The sequence below is a fragment of the Pristiophorus japonicus genome, chromosome X (assembly GCF_044704955.1).
Source record: "Pristiophorus japonicus isolate sPriJap1 chromosome X, sPriJap1.hap1, whole genome shotgun sequence".
Taxonomy (NCBI): Eukaryota; Metazoa; Chordata; class Chondrichthyes; family Pristiophoridae; genus Pristiophorus; species Pristiophorus japonicus.
The window spans coordinates 15033380-15058877 of record NC_092010.1 but is presented as its reverse complement, the minus strand read 5'-3'; the positions used below and the strand labels follow the sequence as shown (position 1 = coordinate 15058877).

Below are 25498 nucleotides of genomic sequence, written 5' to 3'. Positions count from 1 at the left end.
GGGGAGGCATGAAAGGCGGTATATAAATGCAAGTTTGTTAATCGTTAATTGTTCTCGGCACGGCAGGCAAATGGAAAAAAGTACATCTCTCTCTCTCTCTCCCGTACCCATATACCGTGGGTGACTGACCTTGGATATAACATTTTATGTCTTTTTTTTTTGTTATAGCCACCATTACGGAATCAATTTGAAATGGAAGAATCTGGACAATCCTCTTCTATTGATGCATCACAGAATTTCTGCTCAACAGATTCTATTTGTTCCTTCAATCCATCCTCCTCAGAATGTTGCAGCCCATCCATAGGTATGTTATATTTACACAGTATTTACAGCACAGATATAGGCCATTCGGCTCAACAGGTCTGTGCTGGTGTTTATGCTCCACACGAGCCTCCTCCCACCCCTCTTCATCTCACCCCATCAACATATCCTTCTATTCTTTTCTCCCTCATGCTTATCTAGCTTCCCCTTGAATATATCTATGGTATTCGCTTCAAATACTCGTTGCCATAGAGAATTCCACATTTTAACCACCCTCTGGGTAAAGACTTTTCTCCTTAATTCCCTCTTGGACTTATTAGTGACTATCATTTATTTATGGCCCCTAGTTCTGGTCTCGCCTACAAGTGGAATCATCTTCTCTATGTCTACCATATAAAGCCCTTTCATAATCAAAACCTCTATCAGGTCACTCCTTTACCTTCTCTTTTCGAGAGAAAAGAGCTCCAGCCTGATCAATCTTTCCTGATAGGTATAACCTCTCAGTTCTGGTATCATTCTAGTAAATCTTTTTTGCACCATCTCTAGTACCTCTATGTTCTTTTTATAATATAGAGACCAGAACTGTTCACAGTACTCAAGTGGATAAGTTTAACATAACTTCTCCGCTTTTCAATTCTACCCCTCTAGAAGTGAATCCCAGTGCTTTGTTTGCTTTTTTTATGGCCTTATTAACTTGTGTTGCTACTTTTCGTGATTTGTGTATCTGTGCCGCCAGATCCCTCTGTTCCTCTACCCCATTTAGACACTTATTTTACAAGGTGCATATGGCCTCCTTATTCTTCCTACCAAGATGTACTACCTTACTATTTCTTTATATACTCCTTGATAATTTAATTTTGTAGTTTCTCTTTGCCTTCCTAATTTTTTAAAACTTATTTCCTAACCTTTTCATATTGCCTTTTGTCATCCTCTCCTGTGTTCTCTATCTACTTAGTGTATACCTTTTTCTTTCGTTTTAATTTTGGCCTTATTTCTTTCTTCATCCATGGTGTGTCATTACTGGCTAGTTTGTCCTTTTTAATGGGATATATTTCTCCTGGACTCTTGATCACCGTTTTAAATGTTTCCCACTGCTGTTCTATTTCTTTGTCAGTAAATTTTCCAGTTTATTTTCCTTAGTTCTATTCTCATCCCCTTAAAATCATCTTTTTTCCAATGTATTACTTTGGTCTTTGTCTTACTTATGTTCTTCTCAATCTTTATCTTAAATCTTATTATGTTGTGATCACTATTGCCTCGATGTTCCCCTATGCTTACTTCTCTTATCTGTTCTGGTTCATTCCCATCACTAGATCCAGCAGTGCTCCCTCTCTTGTTGGGCTTTTTGCATACTGAGTAAGAAAGGAGTCCTGCACACGTTGTAAAAACTCAATTTCCTTTCCCCTTTCCCTCCCTCTTCTTGCCAGTTTATTTGGAGGTATCTCCCATAATTATTATTCTATGTCCTTTACTCATTTCACATATTTGTTTACATATTTCTTCCTTCACTTTCTTTCCACTACGAAGTGGTCTGTAGTATACCCCTATTAGCATGATCCATCCCTTATCTTTTATTTCAATCCATATGGATCCTGTTTCTAACTTTGTTAGTTATATCCCTTTTTTCTACTGCTATTATGTTATCACTAATTAGTACAGCTACTCCACCCCTTTTTTCCTTCCTTTCTTTCTGATTATATTGTAACCTGCAATTTTTTGAGTCAGTCCTGTTCTTTATTCAGCCATGTTTCAATTATTCCTACTACATTTTATTCCTCGTGATGGATTATTGCCTCCAGTTTCCCTGTTTTATTTTGGATGCTTTGTACGTTGCTGTACAGGCAGTTTATTTCCAACAGGCTTTGGCTTAGTTGGTAAACCAATGTTTCCCACTTTGTGAGTTCCTGATCTCAGTTGTCCGGGTGGAGCAGGGAAAAGCCAGCAAAGGCCAATTGCTCCTCTGCAGAGCAGGAGAGAAAAATCTGAGGGTCGGGAATCTGGCCTGTCACTCTCATTCCATCTCGATCCTGCCTTGAGAATGCCATTCAAAGAGGCTTCACAATAGGTTATATTGAAGGCCGTGACTGCTACCAACAAACCGGAAGCGGGCTGCGCACGCGCGCTGCCGGTTCGTCATGGAGCGGGCTCGTTTTAAAATTTAAAAATAAATAAATCAATTTAAGGCCGAGAAGGGAGCGGGCTGGTGAAAAAGCCGGGATGGGAGTGGTCTGGTGAAAAAGCCAGAAATCCGGGAAGGGAACGGGCTCATTGCTTTTTTTAAAGCAGAAACATCATGCTTCCGGTTGTTAGGAGTGCACAGTACGCTTCTGCGCAGCTTCTGGTTCGTTGGCAGCAGTCACTTCGTATATTGAAACATACAAGATTCTGAAGGAGATTGACAGGGTAGATGCTGAGAGGTTGTTTCCCCTGACTGGAGAGTCTAGAACTGGGGGACACTGTCTCAGGATAATCAGTCGACCATATTACCCAGAGATGAGGGGGAATTTCTTCACTGAGGGTTGTGAATCTTTGGAATTCTCTGCCCCAGAGGGCTGTGGATGCTGACTCTCTGAATATATTCAAGGCTGAGCTGGATAGATCTTTGGAATCTTGGGGAATCAAGGGATATGGGGATCAAGCGGGAAAGTGGAGTTGAGGTCGAAGATCAGTCATGTTCTTATTGAATGGTGGAGCAGGCCTGAGTAGATGTATGGCCTACTCCTGCTCCTAATTCTTATGTTCTTATGTTAGTTGTCTGCTGCTTTACCTGATGAGTAGTGCATGCATATTGTTGGGATTTTAGGAATTACATTTATGATTGGTAAGAGACCGATTGCAATTTCTAAATAAATGAACAAACACAGCTCCACACATTTGAGCAACTTACTTCAGAATAGATTGAATTTTAAGCCACAATGAATCGGTGTGATTGAAATGCCAAAGAGGAGGCTAAGAAGGAGGAAAAAAAGTAAATTCAGTCTGTAAGATGATTGCTTGTTGCACTTGGGGAACAGCCACTCGCCAGTAATGTGCAAGGCCTGTGGAATCTGGCCTGTAGGCCCGAGCACACTCAATGTTCAACTCCACAGAAGTTGTTTTTCAAGTTTGAAGCCATGCTTACACGCCTCATTAAAAAATTATGTAAGCTATAATGGGTATCATGATGAATTCTATGTGATGTTCTGCAGTGCAGCTCCTTATTCACTGAGCATCTGTATAAAACAGTCACTGGGCCAAGCCAATTGATGCCGAGCTTCTTCACTTAAAACTAACGACCTGATTGCTGAGACTTACATTTTTTTTTGCTGTTTTTTGTGCATTTATTCGTTTCTGCTGCTTGCTGCTGTTTTTCTGCAATTCAGCACACCTTTGGTGCACAGGTCCCACAGCAGCATTCTTGCTGTCACCAGTTGGCCCCTGCAGCTGCAGAAACAGTGCTTAGCATAGACCTCCTATTGGGCCTATTCATGGTTGTCCTGAATTTGGAGAAAGAGGAGTTCCTGCGGAGGGAGGAAAGGCAGGTGTGCTTGCACTTCAGGTATCTGGCATCTAACCTAGGCACAACTACTTGGATATGTCAGAAAGGACCTACCCTTTCCACCTACACCTCAGTGGAGAGGCGGTCACTGAGTTGTGCTGAATCCTTGAGACGCGGAAACGGGGTTTCTGCCATACTAGGGGTGAAGTTACGATGGCAGAGTGGGAGCACCACCGAGAAAAGTCCCTGCCTTGGATTTATATAATGCTTTATCACATCTCTGTCTCAAAAGCGTTTTCCATGCAAAGAATGAACTTGAAGTGGGCAAATGTGACAGACATGCAGTAAGTTTCCGCCAATAACCAGTTAATCTGTTGCTTTGTGGTGTTGGTTGAACCATGACACAGGGGAAAACCGCTGCTCTTCAAATGGGATATTTGACATCCACCTGAACCACCAGAATGGAGAATGGAACTTGGTTTAACATCTCATCTGAAGCTTGGCACTTTCCCCATCGTGTCTGCTTTCAAATTTTACTTGGCGTGAATTATGTCCTCCCCTTCCAAATCCTTTAATTACCACTGATGTCCCCCCGCCCCACAACTGTTTGTTTATATGTAGTGTGTCATGTATGCAACCACAATGTAACACCACTGTATTACTGTATACACTCAACCTAGATGCACACCTTGACCACAAGGGGTGAACTTGTGGGAGACACTCCTTACCTGATCACACAGGTATAAAAAGGGAGGTCCCACGCAGGGTCATCGTCTTTGGAGTCCTGTGAATAAAGAGTTGAGGTCACAGAGTGACCTTGTCCCCAGAATGTGCCTCATGTGGTTTCATTCTGTAGAGTGGTGACAGATTAGGAAAAGTGGAGGTGCAAAGAGACCTGGGTGTCGTGGTACATCAGTCATTGAAGGTTGGCATGCAGGTGCAGCAGGCGGTTAAGAAAGCAAATGGCATGTTGGCCTTCATAGCGAGGGGATTTGAGTACAGGGGCAGGGAGGTGTTGCTACAGTTGTACAGGGCATTGGTGAGGCCACACCTGGAGTATTGTGTACAGTTTTGGTCTCCTAACCTGAGGAAGGACATTCTTGCTATTGAGGGAGTGCAGCGAAGGTTCACCAGACTGATTCCCGGGATGGCGGGACTGACCTATCAAGAAAGACTGGATCAACTGGGCTTGTATTCACTGGAGTTCAGAAGAATGAGAGGAGACCTCATAGAAACATTTAAAATTCTGACGGGGTTAGACAGGTTAGATGCAGGAAGAATGTTCCCAATGTTGGGGAAGTCCAGAACCAGAGGTCACAGTCTAAGGATAAGGGGTAAGCCATTTAGGACCGAGATGCGGAGGAACTTCTTCACCCAGAGAGTGGTGAACCTGTGGAATTCTCTACCACAGAAAGTTGTTGAGGCCAATTCACTAAATATATTCAAAAAGGAGTTAGATGAGGTCCTTACTACTAGGGGGATCAAGGGGTATGGCGAGAAAGCAGGAATGGGGTACTGAAGTTGAATGTTCAGCCATGAACTCATTGAATGGCGGTGCAGGCTAGAAGGGCCGAATGGCCTACTCCTGCACCTATTTTCTATGTTTCTATGTTTACATAGTGATTATTCTTTATTTCCTTAATTTGTAAGCCTTTTTAAATAGATCCTAAAGCTATCTGTGTACTAATTTTAACAGCACCTGCTTGGTGGGAAATGATGCAAAATCACTCCAACTCCTGCCTCTTGTGATCTTTTCCCTGATCCCATCTTTTCTGAAGATGCTGTGTTCTGCTATGGAAGAATTCCAGAAATGGCAACGGCCCAAATGGCCTTTAAGTGCAAGCCTAGAAAGCAAGCATTGCAGGGTTATATTCTACCCTGACAAATATCACAGCTGAGGATATTGGGAGAAATATTTTCACCCAGTTGGCTATTAGAATATGAATTTTTTGTCACAAGTTGCTATTGTGGCAAAGACTATAACATTTAAAAGCAAAGTATATGAAGAGGAAACTGGGATTCGAGTAGATCGTCTCAATTGGAAAGACGCACATCCTGTCGACTGAATAGCCACCTCCTGTGCTGTCATTTTTTATGATCTTGTTCTCACCTTAAGTCCAAATTTGCATTTCCAGCAATGATCACTGGGTCGTGAGTGGGAGCCCTAATCATAGAATCATAGAAATTTACAGCACAGAAGGAGGCCTTTTGGCCCATTGTGTCCATGCCGGCCGACAAAGAGCTATCCAGCCTAATCCCACTCTCCTGCTCTTTGTCCGTAGCCTTGTAGCTTACGACACTTCAAGTGCACATCCATGTACTTTTTCAATGCTACAAGGGTTTCTGCCTCTACCACTCTTTCACGCAGTGAGTTCCAGACCCCCACCACCCTCTGGGTGAAAATATTTCTCCTCCAATCCCCTCCAAACCTACTACCACTTACTTTAAATCTATGCCTCCTTGTTATTGATCCCTCTGCTATGGGGAATAGGTCCTTCCTATCCACTATATCTCGGCCCTTCATAATTTTATACACCTCAATTAGGTCTCTCCTCAGCCACTTTTGTTCCAAAGAAAACAACCCCAGCCTATCCAATCTTTCCTCAAAGCTAAAATTCTCCACTCCAGGCAACATCCTCGTAAATTTCCTCTGTACCCTCTCCAGTGTAATCACATCTTTCTTGTATTTTGGTGATCAGAACTGCACGCAGTACTCTAGCTGTGGCCTAACTGGTGTTTTATACAGTTCAAGCATAACCTCCCCGCTCTTATATTCTGTGCCTCAGCTAATAAAGGCAAGTATTCCATATGCCTTCTTAACCACCTTATCTACCTGTCCTGCTACCTTTAGGGATCTGTGGACATGCACTCCAAGGTCCTTTTATTCCTCTACACTTCTCAGTGTCCTACCATTTAATGTGTATTCCCTTGCCTTGTTAGCCCTCCCCAAATGCATTACCTCACACTTCTCCAGATTGAATTCCAACCTTTCTCCTTTTTTAAACAATGGTACAACATTAGCAATCCTCCAGTACCACACCTGTAGCCAGAGAGGATTGGAAAATGATGGTCAGAGCCTCTGCTATTTCCTCCCAACAGCTTGGGATACATTTCATCTGGGCCTGAGGATTTATCCACTTTCAAAGATGTTAAACCCATTAATACTTCCTCTCTCACTATGTTTATTTCATCTAATATTTCACACTCCTCTCTGATTGCAATGTCGGCATTGTCCTTCTCTTTTGTGAAAATAGATGCAAAGTATTCATTTAAGAATCATACCCACGTCTTCCGCCTCCACACACAGGTTACTTTTTTGGTCTCTAATAGGCTCTACTCTTTGGTTATCTTCTTGCTCTTAATAAAACATCTTTGGGTTTTCCTTGATTTCACTTGGCAATATTTTTTCATGCCCTCTGTTTGCCTTCCTAACATAGAAACATAGAAAATAGGTGCAGGAGTAGGCCATTCGGCCCTTCTAGCCTGCACCGCCATTCAATGAGTTCATGGCTGAACATGCAACTTCAGTACCCCATTCCTGCTTTCTCACCATACCCCTTGATCCCCCTAGTAGTAAGGACATCATCTAACTCCTTTTTGAATATATTTAGTGAATTGGCCTCAACAACTTTCTGTGGTAGAGAATTCCACAGGTTCACCACTCTCTGGGTGAAGAAGTTTCTCCTCATCTCGGTCCTAAATGGCTTACCCCTTATCCTTAGACTGTGACCCCTGGTTCTGGACTTCCCCAACATTGGGAACATTCTTCCTGCATCTAACCTGTCTGAACCCATCAGAATTTTAAACGTTTCTATGAGGTCCCCTCTCATTCTTCTGAACTCCAGTGAATACAAGCCCAGTTGATCCAGTCTTTCTTGATAGGTCAGTCCCACCATCCCGGGAATCAGTCTGGTGAACCTTCGCTGCACTCCCTCAATAGCAAGAATGTCCTTCCTCTAGTTAGGAGACCAAAACTGTACACAATACTCCAGGTGTGGCCTCACCAATGCCCTGTACAACTGTAGCAACACCTCCCTGCCCCTGTACTCAAATCCCCTCGCTATGAAGGCCAACATGCCATTTACTTTCTTAACCGCCTGCTGTACCTGCATGCCAATCTTCAATGACTGATGTACCATGACACCCAGGTCTCGTTGCACCTCCCCTTTTCCTAATCTGTCACCATTCAGATAATAGTCTGTCTCTCTGTTTTTACCACCAAAGTGGATAACCTCACATTTATCCACATTATACTTCATCTGCCATGCATTTGCCCACTCACCTAACCTATCCAAGTCACTCTGCAGCCTCATAGCATCCTCCTCGCAGCTCACACTGCCACCCAACTTAGTGTCATCCGCAAATTTGGAGATACTACATTTAATCCCCTCGTCTAAATCATTAATATACAATGTAAACAGCTGGGGCCCCAGCACAGAACCTTGCGGCACCCCACTAGTCACTGCCTGCCATTCTGAAAAGTACCCATTTACTCCTACTCTTTGCTTCCTGTCTGACAACCAGTTCTCAATCCATGTCAGCACACTATCCCCAATCCCATGTGCTTTAACTTTGCACATTAATCTCTTGTGTGAGACCTTGTCGAAAGCCGTCTGAAAGTCCAAATATACCACATCAACTGGTTCTCCCTTGTCCACTTTACTGGAAACATCCTCAAAAAATTCCAGAAGATTTGTCAAGCATGATTTCCCTTTCACAAATCCATGCTGACTTGGACCTATCATGTCACCTCTTTCTAAATGCGCTGCTATGACATCCTTAATAATTGATTCCATCATTTTACCCACTACCAATGTCAGGCTGACCGGTCTATAATTCCCTGTTTTCTCTCTCCCTCCTTTTTTTAAAAAGTGGGGTTACATTGGCTACCCTCCACTCGATAGGAACTGATCCAGAGTCAATGGAATGTTGGAAAATGACTGTCAATGCATCCGCTATTTCCAAGGCCACCTCCTTAAGTACTCTGGGATGCAGTCCATCAGGCCCTGGGGATTTATCGGCCTTCAATCCCATCAATTTCCCCAACACAATTTCCCGACTAATAAGGATTTCCCTCAGTTCCTCCTCCTTACTAGACCCTCTGACCCCTTTTATATCTAGAAGGTTGTTTGTATCCTCCTTAGTGAATACCGAACCAAAGTACTTGTTCAATTGGTCCGCCATTTCTTTGTTCCCCGTTATGACTTCCCCTGATTCTGACTGCAGGGGACCTACTTCCTAATTTCCTTTTTAATTTCATCCCTGCATTTTCTATACTCTAAGGTGTTTGCAGTATTGAGCCCTCGGTAACTGTCATAAGCTTCCCTTTTTATCCTGCCCTGTATGTCCCTTGACATCCAGGTTAGTCCCACCCTTTTTCTTTAAGTGAACATACTTGCTCTGCATCCTTTTTTTACATACCCCTTACCCTGGGGATGCTGAAGTGAGCCGTAGCAATCCCATTGTCACCATTGTGGCTAAGATTAGCTGAAGACAGAAACCAGATATTGAACCTGGTATTTTGTCCATGTAGCTAATTGCATCATTATGTGCATTTGCCCACTGAGATTTTAGGGGAGCTAAAATTTTAGTTTCTTTTACACGAGTGTAGAACACCAAACAACAACAACAACACGCATTTATATGGCACCTTTAACGTAGAAAATGTCCCAAGGCACTTAACAAGAGCATTATCAATAAAAACATTTTTGACACCGAGCCACATAAGGAGATATCAGGACAGTTGACAAAAGCTTGGTCAAAGAAGTAGGTCTTAAGGAGCATCTTAAAAGAGGATAGAGAAGTAGAGAGGCAGAGAGGTTTAGGGAGGGAATTCCAGAGCTTAGGGCCCAGGTGTCTTTGGAAGCACGGCTGCCAATGGTGGAACGATTAAAATTGGGGATGCCCAAGAGACCAGAATTGGCAGAGCTCAGAGATCTCGAAGGCTTGTATGCCTGGAGGAGGTTACAGAGATAGGTAGGGGGCGAGGCCCTGGAGGGATTTGAACAGAAGGATGAGGATTTAAAAACTGAGATGTTGTCGGACCGGGAGCCAATGCAGCTCGGCAAGCACAGGGGTGATGGGTGAACACTGGGGCGTGTTAGGACACGGGCAGCAGAGTTATGGATGAGCACAAGTTTATGTAGAGTGGAAGATGGGAGATCGGCCGGAAGAGCATTGGAATAGTCAAGTCTAGAGGCAACAAAGGCATAGATGAGGGTTTCAGCAACAGATGAGCTGAAGCAAGGCTGGGGACAAGTGATGTTACAGAGGTGATGGAGCGGATGTGTGGTCAGAAGCTCATCTCAGGGTCAAACACAGCAGCAAGTTTGCGAACGGTCTGGTTCAGTTTCGGACAGTTGCCAGGGATGGAAACGGTGGTCAGGGAACGGAGTTTATAGCAGGGACCAAAGACAATGGCTTCAGACAACAAATTTAGCTCTCCTACACTCCTGTAGCAGAACTTTCATCATTAATTGCTATCAACTGTGCATTTTATATCACAAGAATATGTTTATTTTTGGAGTAGTTGAAAGGTTAAGGTGAGTGCAGCATTTCCTTTGATTCTGCGAGGTTATTTAATGTCCTACATGGCTTTGACATGTTTTGCAACCATGTAAATATGGTGGAAGCACTCAATCCTTTTTTAAGTGGGCTGTTAACTGTATTTAAAATGGATATCAGGACTGTTGCAATGGATTAGCAAGGATAATGATCACGTTGTATTTTACCCTCTGATTTGCACAGATATGTCCGAGTTAACAAAGTTACATTTCCCCAACATCATCAGGATGCATCAGGATGACCGTGAAAGCTCCAAGGGGGTTGTAGATTTCACCATGCTGCCTCATTTGGCTGACCTAGTCAGTTACAGCATAGAGAAAGTCATCGGCTTTGCGAAGGCCATCCCTGGATTCAGGTATTTTTCTTCTAAGAGTTTCCGTGTGATCATTACTTCTGTAAACTGTGAATGCTAGATCTGAAGTGAAGGGAGCAAGGAGAGCTATCTGTAGCCAATTTCTAGTTAAGAATGTTCAATGTTGCTTGCTAGGTTGGGCCAAGCAGCCATGCCTTATCGTAGAAAAACTAATAACAAGACACCATATGCTCATTACCCTCTCTGAAATCCCAGATTGGACCAGTTTATTGACACAAGGCACAAGTTTTGTGACCAATCCAAGCCATGGATTATGAACACAAACAGAACTTCTCTGTATTCGGTCTTTATTTTCACTAATTAGGGTGAAGTTTGCTCCATGTACAGGTTTGTATGCTGATTCAGTTCTCTGTCACAAAATTACTGTTGGGAGCATCTTGCTAATTCCGTAAAGTTTTTCTCCATACTTATAATATACTAAAGATGCAGTATTTTCTTCAATGTAAGTGTATAATAGTTTTATATAAAGTTTTCTAGTTTCTTGTCTCTACTATGTTTTTCCAAGATTTTAATTTGGACATTAATGGGAGACTTTACTTCTAAAGATTGGGAAGAGCAGAGTTAGCACAAGTCAGAAAGGTAGTGAATTTCTTGAGTGCATTTAAGATGGTTTCTAGAGCAATATATTCTCGAACCAACAAGCGGGCAGACCATACCAGATTTAGTTAATAATTTAACAGTAAGGAAACATTTATTTAGCAGTTATCATAATATGCTTGAATTCATTGTTCAGTTTGAAAAGGAGAAATGTAACACAGTTACTAAGATTCTAGATTTTGGTATGGCGAACTTTAACGGGATGAGACAGAGACTGCCGACAGCAAACTGGTCAAAACTGTTATTGAGTAAAACTACAGATGAACAGTATAAATTTGCTTAATACAAGACCAGTATAGAATCATTGAATGGTTACAGCACAGAAGGAGGCTGTATAAAGGGCAGGAGCGTGATTTACCAAATAAAACAGACAAAAGAGGTGAGAGATCACTTCAAACTAAAGGAAAGAACATACAGAAGAGCAAAGAAATGTGTAGATCCAGAGGACTGGGAGAGAGATAAAGAACAACAAAGGAAGACAAAAAAGATAGTAAGAGCTCCAAAGAGGGAATGCGGAAATAAACTTGAGGAATATCAAGATTAGCACAAAAAGTTTTTACAATTATATATTAGAAGAAACAGGGTAGTCAAGGGTAGTGTGGGCACTTTAAAAGCAGATGGGGTCACATTGCAGATGGAAATAAGGAAATGGCAGACTTGATGAATAATTACCTTGCGTCAGTCTTCACAGTAGACGAAGAGGATAATATACCTGACATTCCAGGGAAACTAATAATGAGTCAAGGACTGGAACTTACTAAAGTTAACGTAAGCAAGAATACAGCAATAGAAAAAATATTGGCACTAAAAGCTGACAAATCCCCAGGACCTGATGGTTTCCACCCCAGGGTTGTATAGGAAGTAGGTGAGGAAAGTGCAGATGTTTCAGCGATAATCTTCCAAAGCTCTCTCGCATCATTGGACTGGAATTTCGGCTTTTAGGATTTCAGGGCGTTAATGGTGGCAGGGCAGTCATGATACCGCCTGGAAAAAGTTTGCGCCTCAGTCAGCAAAATTGGGCAGCTGGGCCCTGAGTGTGGGTCGGAGCGGTAAGGGAGGCATCGCACACCTCTCTTGGGGCGCTAGGCCAGCTGAGCATGCGAAAATCCCGAGCTAAAGAGCCGGCCTGGGAATGCACTGAGAGGCCTGGGGAGAAAAAAAAACCCTGGCAAAAACAGCAAAAACATCCCCAATACATAGCCCACGCCACCACGACATAAATCGCCAAAAAAAAGGAAAAAACAATCACACTTACCTAAGGTCGGCATTACTTGCCTCACTGCAGCTGCTACAGCTCGGACCGCCCGCTTTCACAGGCAGTCCCACCAGAGCGCTCTACGGGGGCGCAACGGGTCGGGCGGGAGTCAAAAGTCAAGCCGGTGTCACAACCAGGGACGTTGCACACCGGCTCACCTCTTCTGGCCGTTAATGTTCTGCGCCCCGCCGACACCGGCCCCGAAAACCCCGGCGGTGTGCTGGAAGCTGGCCGGCCGCCCAGAAGAGCTCACCACTGCCATTGCCGCCCCTCTGTGGCGAAAACAGAGGCAGACAGAAGCCCAAAGACGCTTTAGATTTGAAAATTGCCAATGTAAACTCCACTATTTAAGAAAGGTGAGGGAGAGAAACCAGGACATTGCAGTTCTGTTAGTTTAACATCTATTGTGGGGAAGCTATTAGAATCTATAATTAAGGACAGAGTGACTGAGCACTTAGAGACATTTGAGCTGATTAGAGAGAGCCAACATGAATAAGGTAGGTCATGTCTAATGAACCCAATTGAATTTTTTGAGGAAGAACTGAAGTAGTAGCCAGGGAGTGTCTATGGATGTAGTTTATATGGAGTTCTCGAAGGCATTTGATAAGGTTCCACATAAGAGACTATTAGTTAAAATTAAAGCTCATGGAATTGAAGGCAAATTATTGATCAGGTCAGGAGATTTGTTAGGCAGTAGGAGACCGAGAGTAGAGATAGTGGTGTCTCAAGGGTCTGTGCTGGGGCCTCAACTATTCACTATATTTATTAATGACGGGATAACACAATAGAGAGCCATATATCCATGTTTGCCGTTAACACAAAGATTGGTGGCATAATAAGTAGTGTAGACGGAAGTATAAAAATACAAAGAGCCATTGATAGAATAAGTGAGTGGACAAAACTGTAGCAAATGGATTTTGACGCAGGTAAGTGTGAGGTAATTTATTTTGGACCAAAAAAGGATAGATCCGATCATTTTTAAATGGTGAAAAGCTAGGAACAGTGGAGATCCAAAGAGATTTAGGGGTCCATGTACATCGAACACTAAATATAGTAGTCAGGTACAAAAAAATAATGAAAAAGGCTAATGGAATGTTAGTCTTTATATCTAGAGGGCTGAAATATAAAGGGGAGGAAGATATGTTACAGCTATACAAAGCCCTGGTTAGACCACATCTGGAGTACTGAGTACAATTCTGGGCACCACACCTTAGAAAATAAATAGTGGCCTTGGAAGGAGTGGAGCGCAGAGTCACCAGAATATTACCAGGGCTGCAAGGGTTCAATTATGAGGAGAGATTACATAAACTAGGCTTGTATTCCCTGGAATATAGAAGGTTAAAGGGTGATTTGATTGAGGTTTTTAGGCTTTTGAAAGAAATTGATGGAGTAGATGGAGAGAAACTTTTTCCACTGGTGAAGGAATCTAGGACAAGGGGAGTTGGCTCAGAACTTGCGGTCCTGATGACTGCAAACTGCCAGTGTTCACCGTCATTTAGCCTTTGAAACTGACCGCAACTTCAGGATTTAGCGCATGCGCAGCCTAATGCGGAAATCCTGAAGTTGCGGTCTGTCATTCACTGCTGTGCACCCTACCGCCCCGTACCCCCCAGAGCGGCAATGAGTGAGATCTCTCAAATTGGAGTAACTGACGAAAACTTCGCTCTTCCGCAGTAAGTACACTGTTAAATACCCCATTAAAGGTTAGATCCAAAGGATTAGGTATAACTCGGGTTTGAACAGTGTATTGACTGCTAAACAAAGGTTATGGCCCTGAAAAGTTAATTTAAATTTTCTGCAGTGTCAAATTTATCAATTTTATTAAAAGTTTAAATTTTTAAGAAAGTTTGTTTTTATTTCAGGTTTGCCTATTCCCAGGAGAGACCCAATCTTTGTTTTGCGCTCTCTAGCATTTTTTAAAAGTTAGAATTTTAAGAGCTTACTTGCTCATTGTCTGAGAATTCTACGTTTGGATTGGCTGACATCACAGCAGCTCTTCGCTGGGAATCCCAATTAAGTTCCATTGATTTCAGTTACACGTTGGAAAAGCTGAAATTTTCAACACCAAGATCGAGATCTTGTGTGAAGCTTACGTTGGGGCCAACAGCGATGTGGTGCCTTTGCTTTGCCACTGACCGCAAATTCTGGGCCACAAACTTAAAATCAGAGCTAGGCCATTCAGGAGAGAAGTTAGGAACAAAGATTGCTAGAAATGTGGAACTCTCTCCCACAAAAAGCAGTAGATGCTCGCTCAATTAATCATTTTAAATCTGTGATAGATTTTTGCTTGCTCAGGATATTAAGGACTCTGGAGCCATGGTGAGCAAATGGAGTTAGGATGCAGATCAGTCATGATCTCATTGAATGGCGAAATAGGCTCGAAAGGCTGAATGGCCTCCTCCTGTTCCTATATTCCTACAAGATAGTTTTCAGAAACGAGCCTAGCATAGGGTAGCACTTTCAGTATAAATAACTCTAACTGCCCATTTGTATGATTTGAAAAGCTTGTTTTTCTTCCAATTTCCACTCCTCACCCAATGGAAATCTAACATTTCAGGTCTCGGTTCTCACCAGGGAGCTGCTAGTGTGATATGTTAGTTGTATTTGGGAGTGACTTTGTATATCATTGTGGATATCCATGCTTCATAGAAGCTTGACTGCAGATACAGCAGCACCTGAATTTGCTACAGTTGTGTGCAAAGCACTACCCGACCAGTATTGACTGTTTTTGGCTCAGGTGTCTCAAAATTAACATCCAGACCAGTCCCAAGTCTGATTTCCAAAATTTCTTGAAGTTCTTTTACATTGGTGTTTGCTTAATTTGGATTGCTGGAAGAGAAGTGCCCCCCCCCCCCCCCCACCCACCCCCATATGTACACACTACATCTGGCACTCTTATGCCGGGGGCAGAATCTTGGATCCGTTAACAGTGAAAAGGCAGGGATTTGACATCAATCAACACCAGCTGGAGCAAGAGGAGATCTGAGTAGAAGATCTCCAGGAAACATAGAAACATAGAAAATAGGTGCAGGAGTAGGCCATTCAGCCCTTCGAGCCTGCACCGCCATTCAATAAGATCATGGCTGATCATTCCCTTAGTACCCCTTTCCTGCTTTCTCTCCCTTTGAGCCGTAAGAGCCATATCTAACTCCCTCTTGAATATATCCAATGAACTGGCATCAACAACTCTCTGCAGCAGGGAATTCCACAGGTTAACAACTCTCTGAGTGAAGAAGTTTCTCCTCATCTCAGTCCTAAATGGCCTACCCCTTATCCTAAGACTATGCATCACATTGCAGGTCGATAAGCTCGAGTTGGAAGCCGTGTGAAATGTTGTCAACATCAAATGTGAATGGCGAGAATACAGGTCATTTTCTACCATTCTAAAATCCTGGAATCGGCTAGAAAATTCAGCATGCAAGTAGAGCAGTGACGACATGTACTTTTTCAGCTTTTCATCACAAACAGTAATCTGTTGCAAAGTTGGAAAAGCTGAACTGTTTGCTTTCTATCTGACGGGGCAAAAGGACTTGACACTGCAATGCAAATCATGAGCAAAATTCAATCATTTTTCTTGGCTTTCACTTGCATTTAAAAAATGCTATAGATAGGGATTATACCAAAACAATTCTTCTCCCGAAGGCGGTGGCTTACACTGGGGTATGGCCCCACAGGTGCTCTGTTTCTTCCTATGTGAACCTAGACAGTGAGTATCAGTAAGCTTATTGGACTGTGATTGGGTGGGAACAGAATCGGACTCAGTGTCATAGACAAATGCACACACCCTTTCCAGCAGGGTTATTGGGCAGCGACCAGGAGTTGGAGACCTGACTATTTTCTTTCTTCCCCTTCCCTCCATGTGCGCTCCATCATTCCTGTTTCTTATCTAGCACAGGACTTCAAAGATTCGATTGCAGAAGTGATGGAAACGAGTGTGTTTGTTCTAATTTAAGTTCATTAGTCATGAGCATGGGTGATGGATAGATTTGGGCACGATATCAGTCAACAACCTCAACCTCCTTCAGAGATAATTCCATCAAGGAAGATTAAGGATTTCTCTCCAAGGTCTAGTCTCTCTTTTTCCCCCTGGAATACCAACTCTTTGGGTGATGTGAGCCTGGGATCGGACTTTTCCTATCCCTGGAATGGATCCATGTCCTTGCCCAACAAGAAACTTATGGAATGGTCAGTGACTCTAAGGTTCCATGGTTCCTAAAAATAATAATAAAAATAATAACTAAGTAGTTGCAGGTCCCTTGGAATGATTTACAAACCAGGCATGGAGCATGACTCTGATCATTGACCGGTGAAAATATCTGCATTGGAAACTGGGGTGTGCTCGGCTAACTTTTCCTGTGAGATCCATTGCACATTCTTCAGGAGCTGCGTGGTGCTGAGCATAGGAGGATCCTCAAGACTAAATATATCTGTGGATGCCCTCGCACCAGTAGCCCTTTGAGGATTATTGGAATAAATCAGTCCTGGAGCTGCAGTGGTGGTGAAATTCCCTCTGGTAGTGGTTCTATCTGCTTTCTTTCCAAGGTTCACCAGTTTAATAGATTTGCCAAGGGGTTGAGAGGGCCATAGTAATCAATTTATGTTGTTGTGAGTAATTTGATACACCCATTGCTCTCTTGTTATATTATTTGATATTGTTTTAAAACCTCAAACCAATAGTCAGTTACCACCTTCGTCAAGGGGGAAGTCTCAAGACAAACACGACTGCCAATTTGGAGTGGCTGATAACCTCGATGTTGCAAGTGATTGAGCTAAGATGCTCAGTTATAAGCTGAACCATGACGCTGGTTCTGTCTGACTGCTTACTCCTGCAGCTGAAATCATAAACAAGCTGCAGTGACATCCTGTTAGCCGCAAATCTACTAAATAGGGTTCTGTTACAATAACTTCAAAAGGGAAAGAGAGCTTTTAGGAGAAAGGGGAGGGCCTTTAAAATCATACTTCAAGCTTTTTCGGAGCACTCAAGCTGCTACAAAGGATTATGATGCAGCATGTCATGAGCAGGAGGATCACTGGGGAGATAAAATCGGATCAGTGGGTTGCATTCCTCTGTGAGGGCATGAAATTATGCAAAAATGAGTGTAAATCTTTTCCAGTGGGTAAAGTCTGTCATCATTTATAGTCATTAAAGGTTCCTCTGAGTTAGTGCCAATGACTGCCGAGTTTGAACAAAACTGTGAGGCCATCCTTGGGGTCTGGTGAGAGCACTATAGCGCATTGATATTAGACAGACTGTAGTAAGGATGCATCTGCATGGACGTTTGAAAAGCCGATGGAATGTGCTGTGCAGCTAAAAGGCCTCAATGAACCACTTTGCTGGGCAGAAGTGGACTCCATATTGGACCTCTTAGCTAATGGTGAACCAGTAGACATGGACAGTATTCATTTCAAATTCTTAAGAGCTGCTCTGGGTGAGTGGTTATGGCAGTGGTCATGAGCACGGTGCCAGGAAACCACCAACTCATCATGGAGTTGCGCTTCAGAGGCTGATGAATACGATTCTGTTTGAGGCACAGCTACTTTGGTGTTCTTGAGCATAGTTGTGGCCTCTGCTCACAAGAAGAGGGATCCTCGTAAGGCAGAAAACTACTGGGGAATCTTGCTGATATAACTGGCTCGTAAGAGGGTTCTATGGATGCTGTGGCATAAATATCTATTCTTTAGCGGCCCATGGAGTAATTAGAAATCTGTATTTCATGCTTCTGAGGAATGTGCAGGGTAGACTGTTCCTTAATACAAGATTGTAAATCGTTGAGGCATTGTTTTAATCAATTTCTTTAAGGCTTTCACTAGTGCCTAATGCAGCTCTTTTGAAGAAGTTAGAAACTGAGATACATGGCCAAATCTTGAATTTTATGTGTGTTACTCCAACTCTAAGAATAGATAGAAGACTTTCTGAGCCTATGTATATTGTATAGTACACACACACACACACACACACGCCACTTTTGAGAATAACTGGCCGTCATATACATGACTGAACAAATTACAGTCTGCGTTTGTTCCAAGTGGCGTAACTCCTCCCTCACGCATTGCAGACAACCAACGAAACTTGAAACATTTGTATCCAGTTGAGTTTGGGACAAGATTATGGCGGCAGCTGGTCCTGAAATACCTTGGCCCAGGATTTGCAGTTGGGATGGCTGTGAACTGGCAGCGTTCGCCGTCATTCCGCCTTTGAAACTGACCACAACTTTGGGATATGACGCATGGGGAAATGCCAAAGTTGCGGTCTGTCAATGACAGCTCCGAAACTGGCTGCGCTGTGCATCACCCCCACCCCGCCCCCCACCCGAGCTGCCAATGTGTAATAAGCCAAATCATTGAAACTGACGAAAACTTCAGCACTTCCGCAGTCATTATGTGTTAATTCCCCACTAAAAGTTAGACCCAAAGGGATTAGGTGTAACTGGGGTTTGAACAGCGTATGACTGCTAAACAAAGGTTAAGGGCCTGGAAAACTAATTTTTAATTTTGTGCAATTTAAAATGTATCCATTTTAATAAAAATTAAAATGTAAACAATTTTTCCAAAAAAATGCTTTTTTAGGTTTGTCCATCTTTATTTCAGGATTGCCTTTTCCCTATGTGAGAACCCCAATTTGTCTTTTGCTCTCTCTAACTATTTTTAAAAAGTTAGAATGTTAAGAGCTTACTCACTTCCTTGTTCCCTGTCTGTGAGAATTCTGCGTTTGGATTGGCTGCTCAGACTTCACAGCAGTTCGAACAAGGGGATCCCTATTAAGTTCCATTGAAACTAATTCAAGGTCGGAAAACTCGAAGTTTTCGACACAGGGATTGAGAGATTCTTGTGCAGAGCGTACTTCTGGGCCAGCAGTGAATGCCTTCGTTTCACCCTGAACTTACGTAATTGAACATCTCTCTATGCAAAAAAATGTGTTCACTCCATATCAGGCAAACTGTAGCTCTACCAATGAGAGTTTCTCAGTAGTCTGATTTGGAGATGCTGAATTATGGTGATGGGTTTCTGCACATGTTAAACTCCATCATATTGTTATCTTGTTAAATTATTTCAAAAGCTTTGTTGAAATATAATTAACTGCCAGGGAATTGCGGGGGAAGAATTGATTGGCACGTTGGATCAGCACACGCTCTTTTCACATCTCTTTTCTTAAGCATCAGTTTGGCTGAGTTCGTAGCATTCTTGCCTTAGAGTCAGAAGTTGTGGGTGCAAGCCCCACTCAGGACTTGAGCACGTAACTTAGTCTGATCCTTCATTGCAGTATTAAGGGAGTGCTGCGTTGTCAGAGGCACAATCGTTTGGATGAAACATTAAACTCCGGCCCTGTTTGCATGTTTAGGTGGCCATAAAATATATTATGGCACTATTGAAAGAAGAACTGGAAATTCTCCTATATCCTGGTCAACATTTCTCCCTTAACCAACATCATCAAAATCAGATTAATTGGTCATTCATCTCACTTGCTATTTTTGGGACCTTCCTGTGCTTACATTGGCTGCCACATTTGCCTACATAACAACATTGTTTGTACTTCATTGGTATTGAAGCACTTAGGAAAGTCAAAAAGTGCTATACAACTACAAGCTATTTATTTCTTCCACCTCTGGGACTTGGTTCAACTCCAGCTTTGATCAGTGGGGTGAAGTTCACCTCTCTACTGATTACCTTACTACTTGCTACCTTAATACTCTGGGAATATCCTGGGCCCTCTCACCATTAACGGCCTCTATTCCGTCTCCTGTCTATCCTCATCTCTAATGTCAACTGTGAGGAGCTCATTGATTTATTTTGTCTTCAAAATCTTCCTCCCATTCTGCCTAGCCCTAAATCCTGTAGGTTCTCCCTATCTTCCCCAGCTATCATCTTCTCCATGACATCCTGCTCCTGCTCCCTTGATTCCTTACAATCCTCCACTGCATGATTGCTGACATTATAGGTAGCTCTCTTCTCTTTTCATGTGCATTGATGCCCCCCCCCTTTCAAAACTGCCTTTATAGCCCCTCCTTAAAAAGCCCACCTCAACTCCTCCACCCTCTCCAACTACTACCCTAACCCTAACCTCCTTTTCCTCTTTAAGGTCCTCAAATATTGCAACTTACCTCTGTCCTCACCTGTCCTATCACTGCCTGTTACAATTCCTGCAGTTGAGTTTCAGTTCCACCCACTGCACCAAGACCGCTCTGGACAGTCACCAGTGACATACTCTTTGACAACAACCTCAGTGCATGATTTCTTCTTGTTTTCCCCAACTTCTGCACAGCCTTCAAAATGTTAGACCAGTCCACTCCCTTTTGCACTCTCTCCTCTACCCAATCCTACTCTACAACCTCCTGCTGCCCTAAATCCCAGCTCAGATTTCCCACTCTGGTCTACTGTGCATTACCACTCTCTCCACTGCACCATTGGTACCAGAGCGCCCCACCCTGCCACTTTCAGAACTCTCCTTAAAATTTATAATTTATACCAAACCACAGGTCATCTCTCCTAACTTGTGCTCAATGTCCATTCTTTCACCTTTTGGGATGAGTCTTTGGGTGCTTTGCAGCATTAAAGGCACTGTATAAGTGTAAGTTGCTGTAGATTGTTTGAACCTTGCATGAAATGAGTGTGGCCAGTCTCAGCCCAGTTCCTACTGGGTGCGGGTCTGTACGGAAAACTGCCTGCAATTTAGCATTAACAGAAGTCCAGAGTGGCTGATGTAAGGATAGAAAACATCACCTCATTGCAGTAAAGCGTACTATTCTGATGTTGATGAGACACTGTAGAGGTATCTGACTGTTTGAATTGGCAATTAAATGAGAGGGGGAATCTATTGATGAGTCCCCCACCTCAATGAGGAAAATAATTCCCCCCCCCCAAAAAAAAAACTCACTAGCATTGGTCATATACGTACGTTAACAGATTACAATCTACTCACTGGACGCAATCACATTTTGCAAATGATCATAACTTGCTCAATCTTTTAGTTATACCTGGCATATAGCATCATATGAGCGCAAGAATTGGCTGCTGTTTGCTACATAAGTGATGATTGCAAGAAAGCGAACTTAAAATCCACATTTTTCCTGAATTTGCAAAAGCTGTGCGCAAAATCCCCGACTTCTATCTTTGTTTTGCTGCCACTATAAATTATAATGACCGTGAAAGAGCAGTCAAAAAAATAATCATCACCAACTGCCATTTCCTGTCCACCTTGAGCTCTCCTCCCTTCTCTTCCATAATTTAAAAGGTTTTATGAGCACTGACTGGGGCGCTTTTATAACTCTGTAAAACTGAGCAAATAGTTTTCTTTTTCAATTTGCTTCCCTCCTCTCCTAAAGGCAGCAACTTTTACTGGGGTACAGTTCTGCTGCCAATGGTAGCCCTTCAACTCCTCACCCAATTGATCATGTGTGAGCCTAGACAGTGAATATCACCAAATTAATTGGCTATGGCAACATCACAGTCAAGCCCAATCCTCTCCTCGCCTGCTGTTCCCACACACTTTCAAGCAGAGGAACTCAGGCCGATTATCTCCTCCCTAGCCCATGGGCACCGAGACTAATTGTAGCATCCCTATTGCTGCCCCAGCTGAGATGAGCTAACTCAGCACAGGATCAAACCTGGGACCTTGCTGGTCTGTACCACACCACAAGTGCATTTAACTTGGTATTTTTGTATCTATGTTTCTGATTAGAAAATCATTGTTGCAGAATGAAATGGGATGAGAAAATAGGTGGTGTTGTGGTAATGCTGCACACTGGAGCAGTAACCCACACCAGCAAAAGGCGGAAGGTTTCAGGCTTGCTCCCCCCACGCCCCCCGCCTACCCCCCTCACTCTACTCAGTTGCAGCCTTGAGCTGTGCCAGGTAGAGACCAACCATTTCTCTGAAAGTGGGGAGGTGGATGGGCGGGTGGGCAGAAAATCAAATAAGGGTCATCCAGTCAAGGAGGACATCAGCCGAGGTCAGGAAGCGAAAGAGATGTGGGACCTAATAATGGAAAGATAAACTGAGGATGTATGCCCATCACTGGAGAAATATCAATAACCTTTAATTTACAACAAAAGTGCTGATGCGTACATATTTACTAAGAAGAGAACTTCTTCAATCTGCAGGGAGTTGTCTGCGGATGACCAAATTTCCCTTCTGAAGTCAAGTGCAATTGAAATTATTATGCTGCGATCAAACCAGTCCTTCACATTGGAGGATATGTCCTGGAGCTGTGGAAATGATGAATTCAGATATAATATAAATGACGTCACCAAAGGTAAGCAATAAAAGGAAACAAAACCATATTCATTCTACATCTTGCGCATATGAATGCAATCTAGCTCGCTAGGTTCTAGGAAATCTACATGTTGAGCACTTGCAATGACATTGTAGATAAGCAGTGCTATCCTTGGTCTTCTCCCGTATTGTGTAAAGGCCAAGGAGGCGAGAGCCTGCACTGTTGTGCTAGTTCACTCCTCCCTAGCTAATGTTTATGTGCTACTAGTGTTTAACCTCTCGTTGCCAGAATTCTAATACAAAGTCTCCAGTCTCTAACAGGAGTAGGTTAGATTAATCAAACAGAAAATTAAATATTATGTTAATTTAATCTGGCCTGTCTCATTTTTTCTGTGGCTCTTTCAGATTTCCCAGGAGTCAGTTGGCACTAGGTAACGAACCTTCAGAAAAAATTAGTTGCTGGTCTGTCCTCATCAAGACAAGCGCGCAAACGTTATGGGGCCTGATTTCCAGCGGTAATGGCTGTTGGCTGTGAAAGCCTTCAGCTCCAATCTGCCTACACTTTCACTTACAGCAGAAGTGGCTCCAATTGGTGGCCCTTAGGCCCCACTCAGATTATCCAATCTGACCAGGGCAAGACGCAAGGCCTAAGGCACACTTCTGGGTGCAACTCTAAATGGGCAAACACCACCATCCCCCCTTTTCTGTGGAGTTGATTCTTACTTATGCCTGATATGGGCATAACCATTTCTTCCTCCCCACCCCCTGATCTCCCAAGAAATTCCTGTGCAACGCAAAGGGATGGAAACCTGACATAACATCAGGATTCTTCCTGAGTGTTCCCTGGACATGCAGCAGAGGAAAATCGGCCACGTGCTTTTGAGGGCACGTGGTAATACCAATCCTGTGATTCATGTGGGGAGAGGTTTCCTCTGATCATTACTTGTAGCGAGATCATAAATCTGTTCCAAAAGAATGAGTCTCTTATTTCACTAAAACTAGCAATAGGAGCAAATATAACTGGCAGAAACATGCTAGTGTTAGCATAAAAATGGCTATGCACAAATGAGTATTTTACACTCTGTAGATTTTGCCCCAGCTGCACTGTGGGAGCTATATGGTACACCCTTTAGCATTGACACATGCAGTACGTTGTCTGCAAAGTAAAAGCCGGTATAGTTGGGTCTGCTAAAGGCTTTAAATACTGTGCAAAATGCAAAGCAAATTCATGATCGCTGACGCTTTACATCATGTCATCAATGCTTGTCCCCTAAATGCAATATCACAACTTGCTAATTTGTCTTAGGTTCATAAAACATGCTTATATGGAATGAATGCAGTTTCCTGCCCAAGAAATCCAGCCATGCTGAGTTGGCCATTGCTGAATGCTCATTAGCAAAAGCTAGTGCAGAGAATATGCTGATACTATATTGAGGACTCAACCGGACTCCCCTATGCTCCTTGGCACTGAATTCTATGTAAATCAAGGACAGATTACACCAATCTTTTCAAGTAACATGGAAGTAAGCTAAGTAATATATCCTAAAGTAAAAGCCCATGGGATCCAAGGCAAAGTGGCAAGTTGGATCTAAAATTGGCTCAGAGGCAGGAAGCAAAAGGTAATGGTTGATGGGTGTTTTTGTGACTGGAAGGATGTTTCCAGTGGGGTTCCGCAGGGCTCAGTACTGGATCCCTTGCATTTTGTGATATATATCAATGATTTAGACTTGAATGTAGGGAACATGATTAAGAAGTTTACTGATGATACAAAAATAGTTTGTGTGGTTGATAATGAAGAAAGCTGTGGACTGCAGGAAGATATCAATGAACTGGTCAGGTGGGCAGAGCAGTGACAAATGGAATTCAATCTGGAGAAGTGTGAGGTAATGCATTTGGGAAGGGCTAACAAGGAAAGGGAATACACAGTGGGCTGGATTTTCAGCTTTCTCCGTTTTTGGGCGAAAACGTAAGCGATACGTGAAAATTACCTCCCAATTAGCATTGCCGATTAATTACCTAACTTTCGGCACTTGGGGTCTGCGCCAGGGGTACAGCGCAAAAGGAGGCATTGCACTAGTATTCGTGGCGCAAAAACAGGATCATCAGCAACTTCAGTGCGGGGCCAGGAGCGCTCCGAGAGAGGCCTTGGGAGGGCGGGGGGGGGGGGGGAATTCAAAAAACATTATCAACATCCTTACCTAACAAATCGCTGCAAAAATATAAAAAAATAAAAACGTAAACTTTTTTTCCCGTTTTTCCAACTTACCAGCTGGCAGGGCTGGACCGCCGTGTTTTCTCTGGTGGTTTCCTGGGCACGGCGTACGGGTCAGGGGAGTGCTGAAACTTGGTCGGTAATGCAATCTGAGTCGTTACATCCCGGCTCAGCTCTCCCCGGCGGTGCTGCCAAGCGCTGCCACAAAACCGAGCCGAGGATTGCAACTGGGCGAGAAACAGCTGAGCGTCCGTTTTTTTGCCGTGGATGATCAAAAAGTGGTGCAAAAATAGTCGCAAACCCGCCGAAAATCCTGGCAAATAAATGGTAGGACACTGAGAAGTGTAGAGGAACAGAGGGACCTTGGAGTGCAGGTCCACAGATCCCTGAAGGCAGCAGGCCAGGTAGATAAGGTGGCTAAGAAGGCATACGGAATACTTGCCTTTATTAGCCGAGGCATAGAATACAAGAACAGGGGGTTTATACTTGAACTGTATAAAACTCTACTTAGGCTACAGCTAGAGTACTGCGTGCAGTTCTGGTGGTCAC

At 43.2% G+C, this 25498-nt stretch overlaps 1 protein-coding gene across 2 annotated transcripts in view; it reads left to right on the top strand.

The window, feature by feature from the left end:
* The window catches only part of LOC139240900 (vitamin D3 receptor B-like), a 163102-nt gene that overhangs the window by 125867 nt on the left and 11737 nt on the right, over positions 1-25498 (top strand). For both annotated transcript variants that reach the window (XM_070869406.1, XM_070869407.1), the window contains exons 5-7: positions 169-304; positions 10487-10658; positions 22626-22777. In XM_070869406.1, coding sequence (XP_070725507.1) covers positions 169-304; positions 10487-10658; positions 22626-22777 — 460 coding nt within the window. The remainder of the gene's footprint in view (positions 1-168; positions 305-10486; positions 10659-22625; positions 22778-25498) is intronic.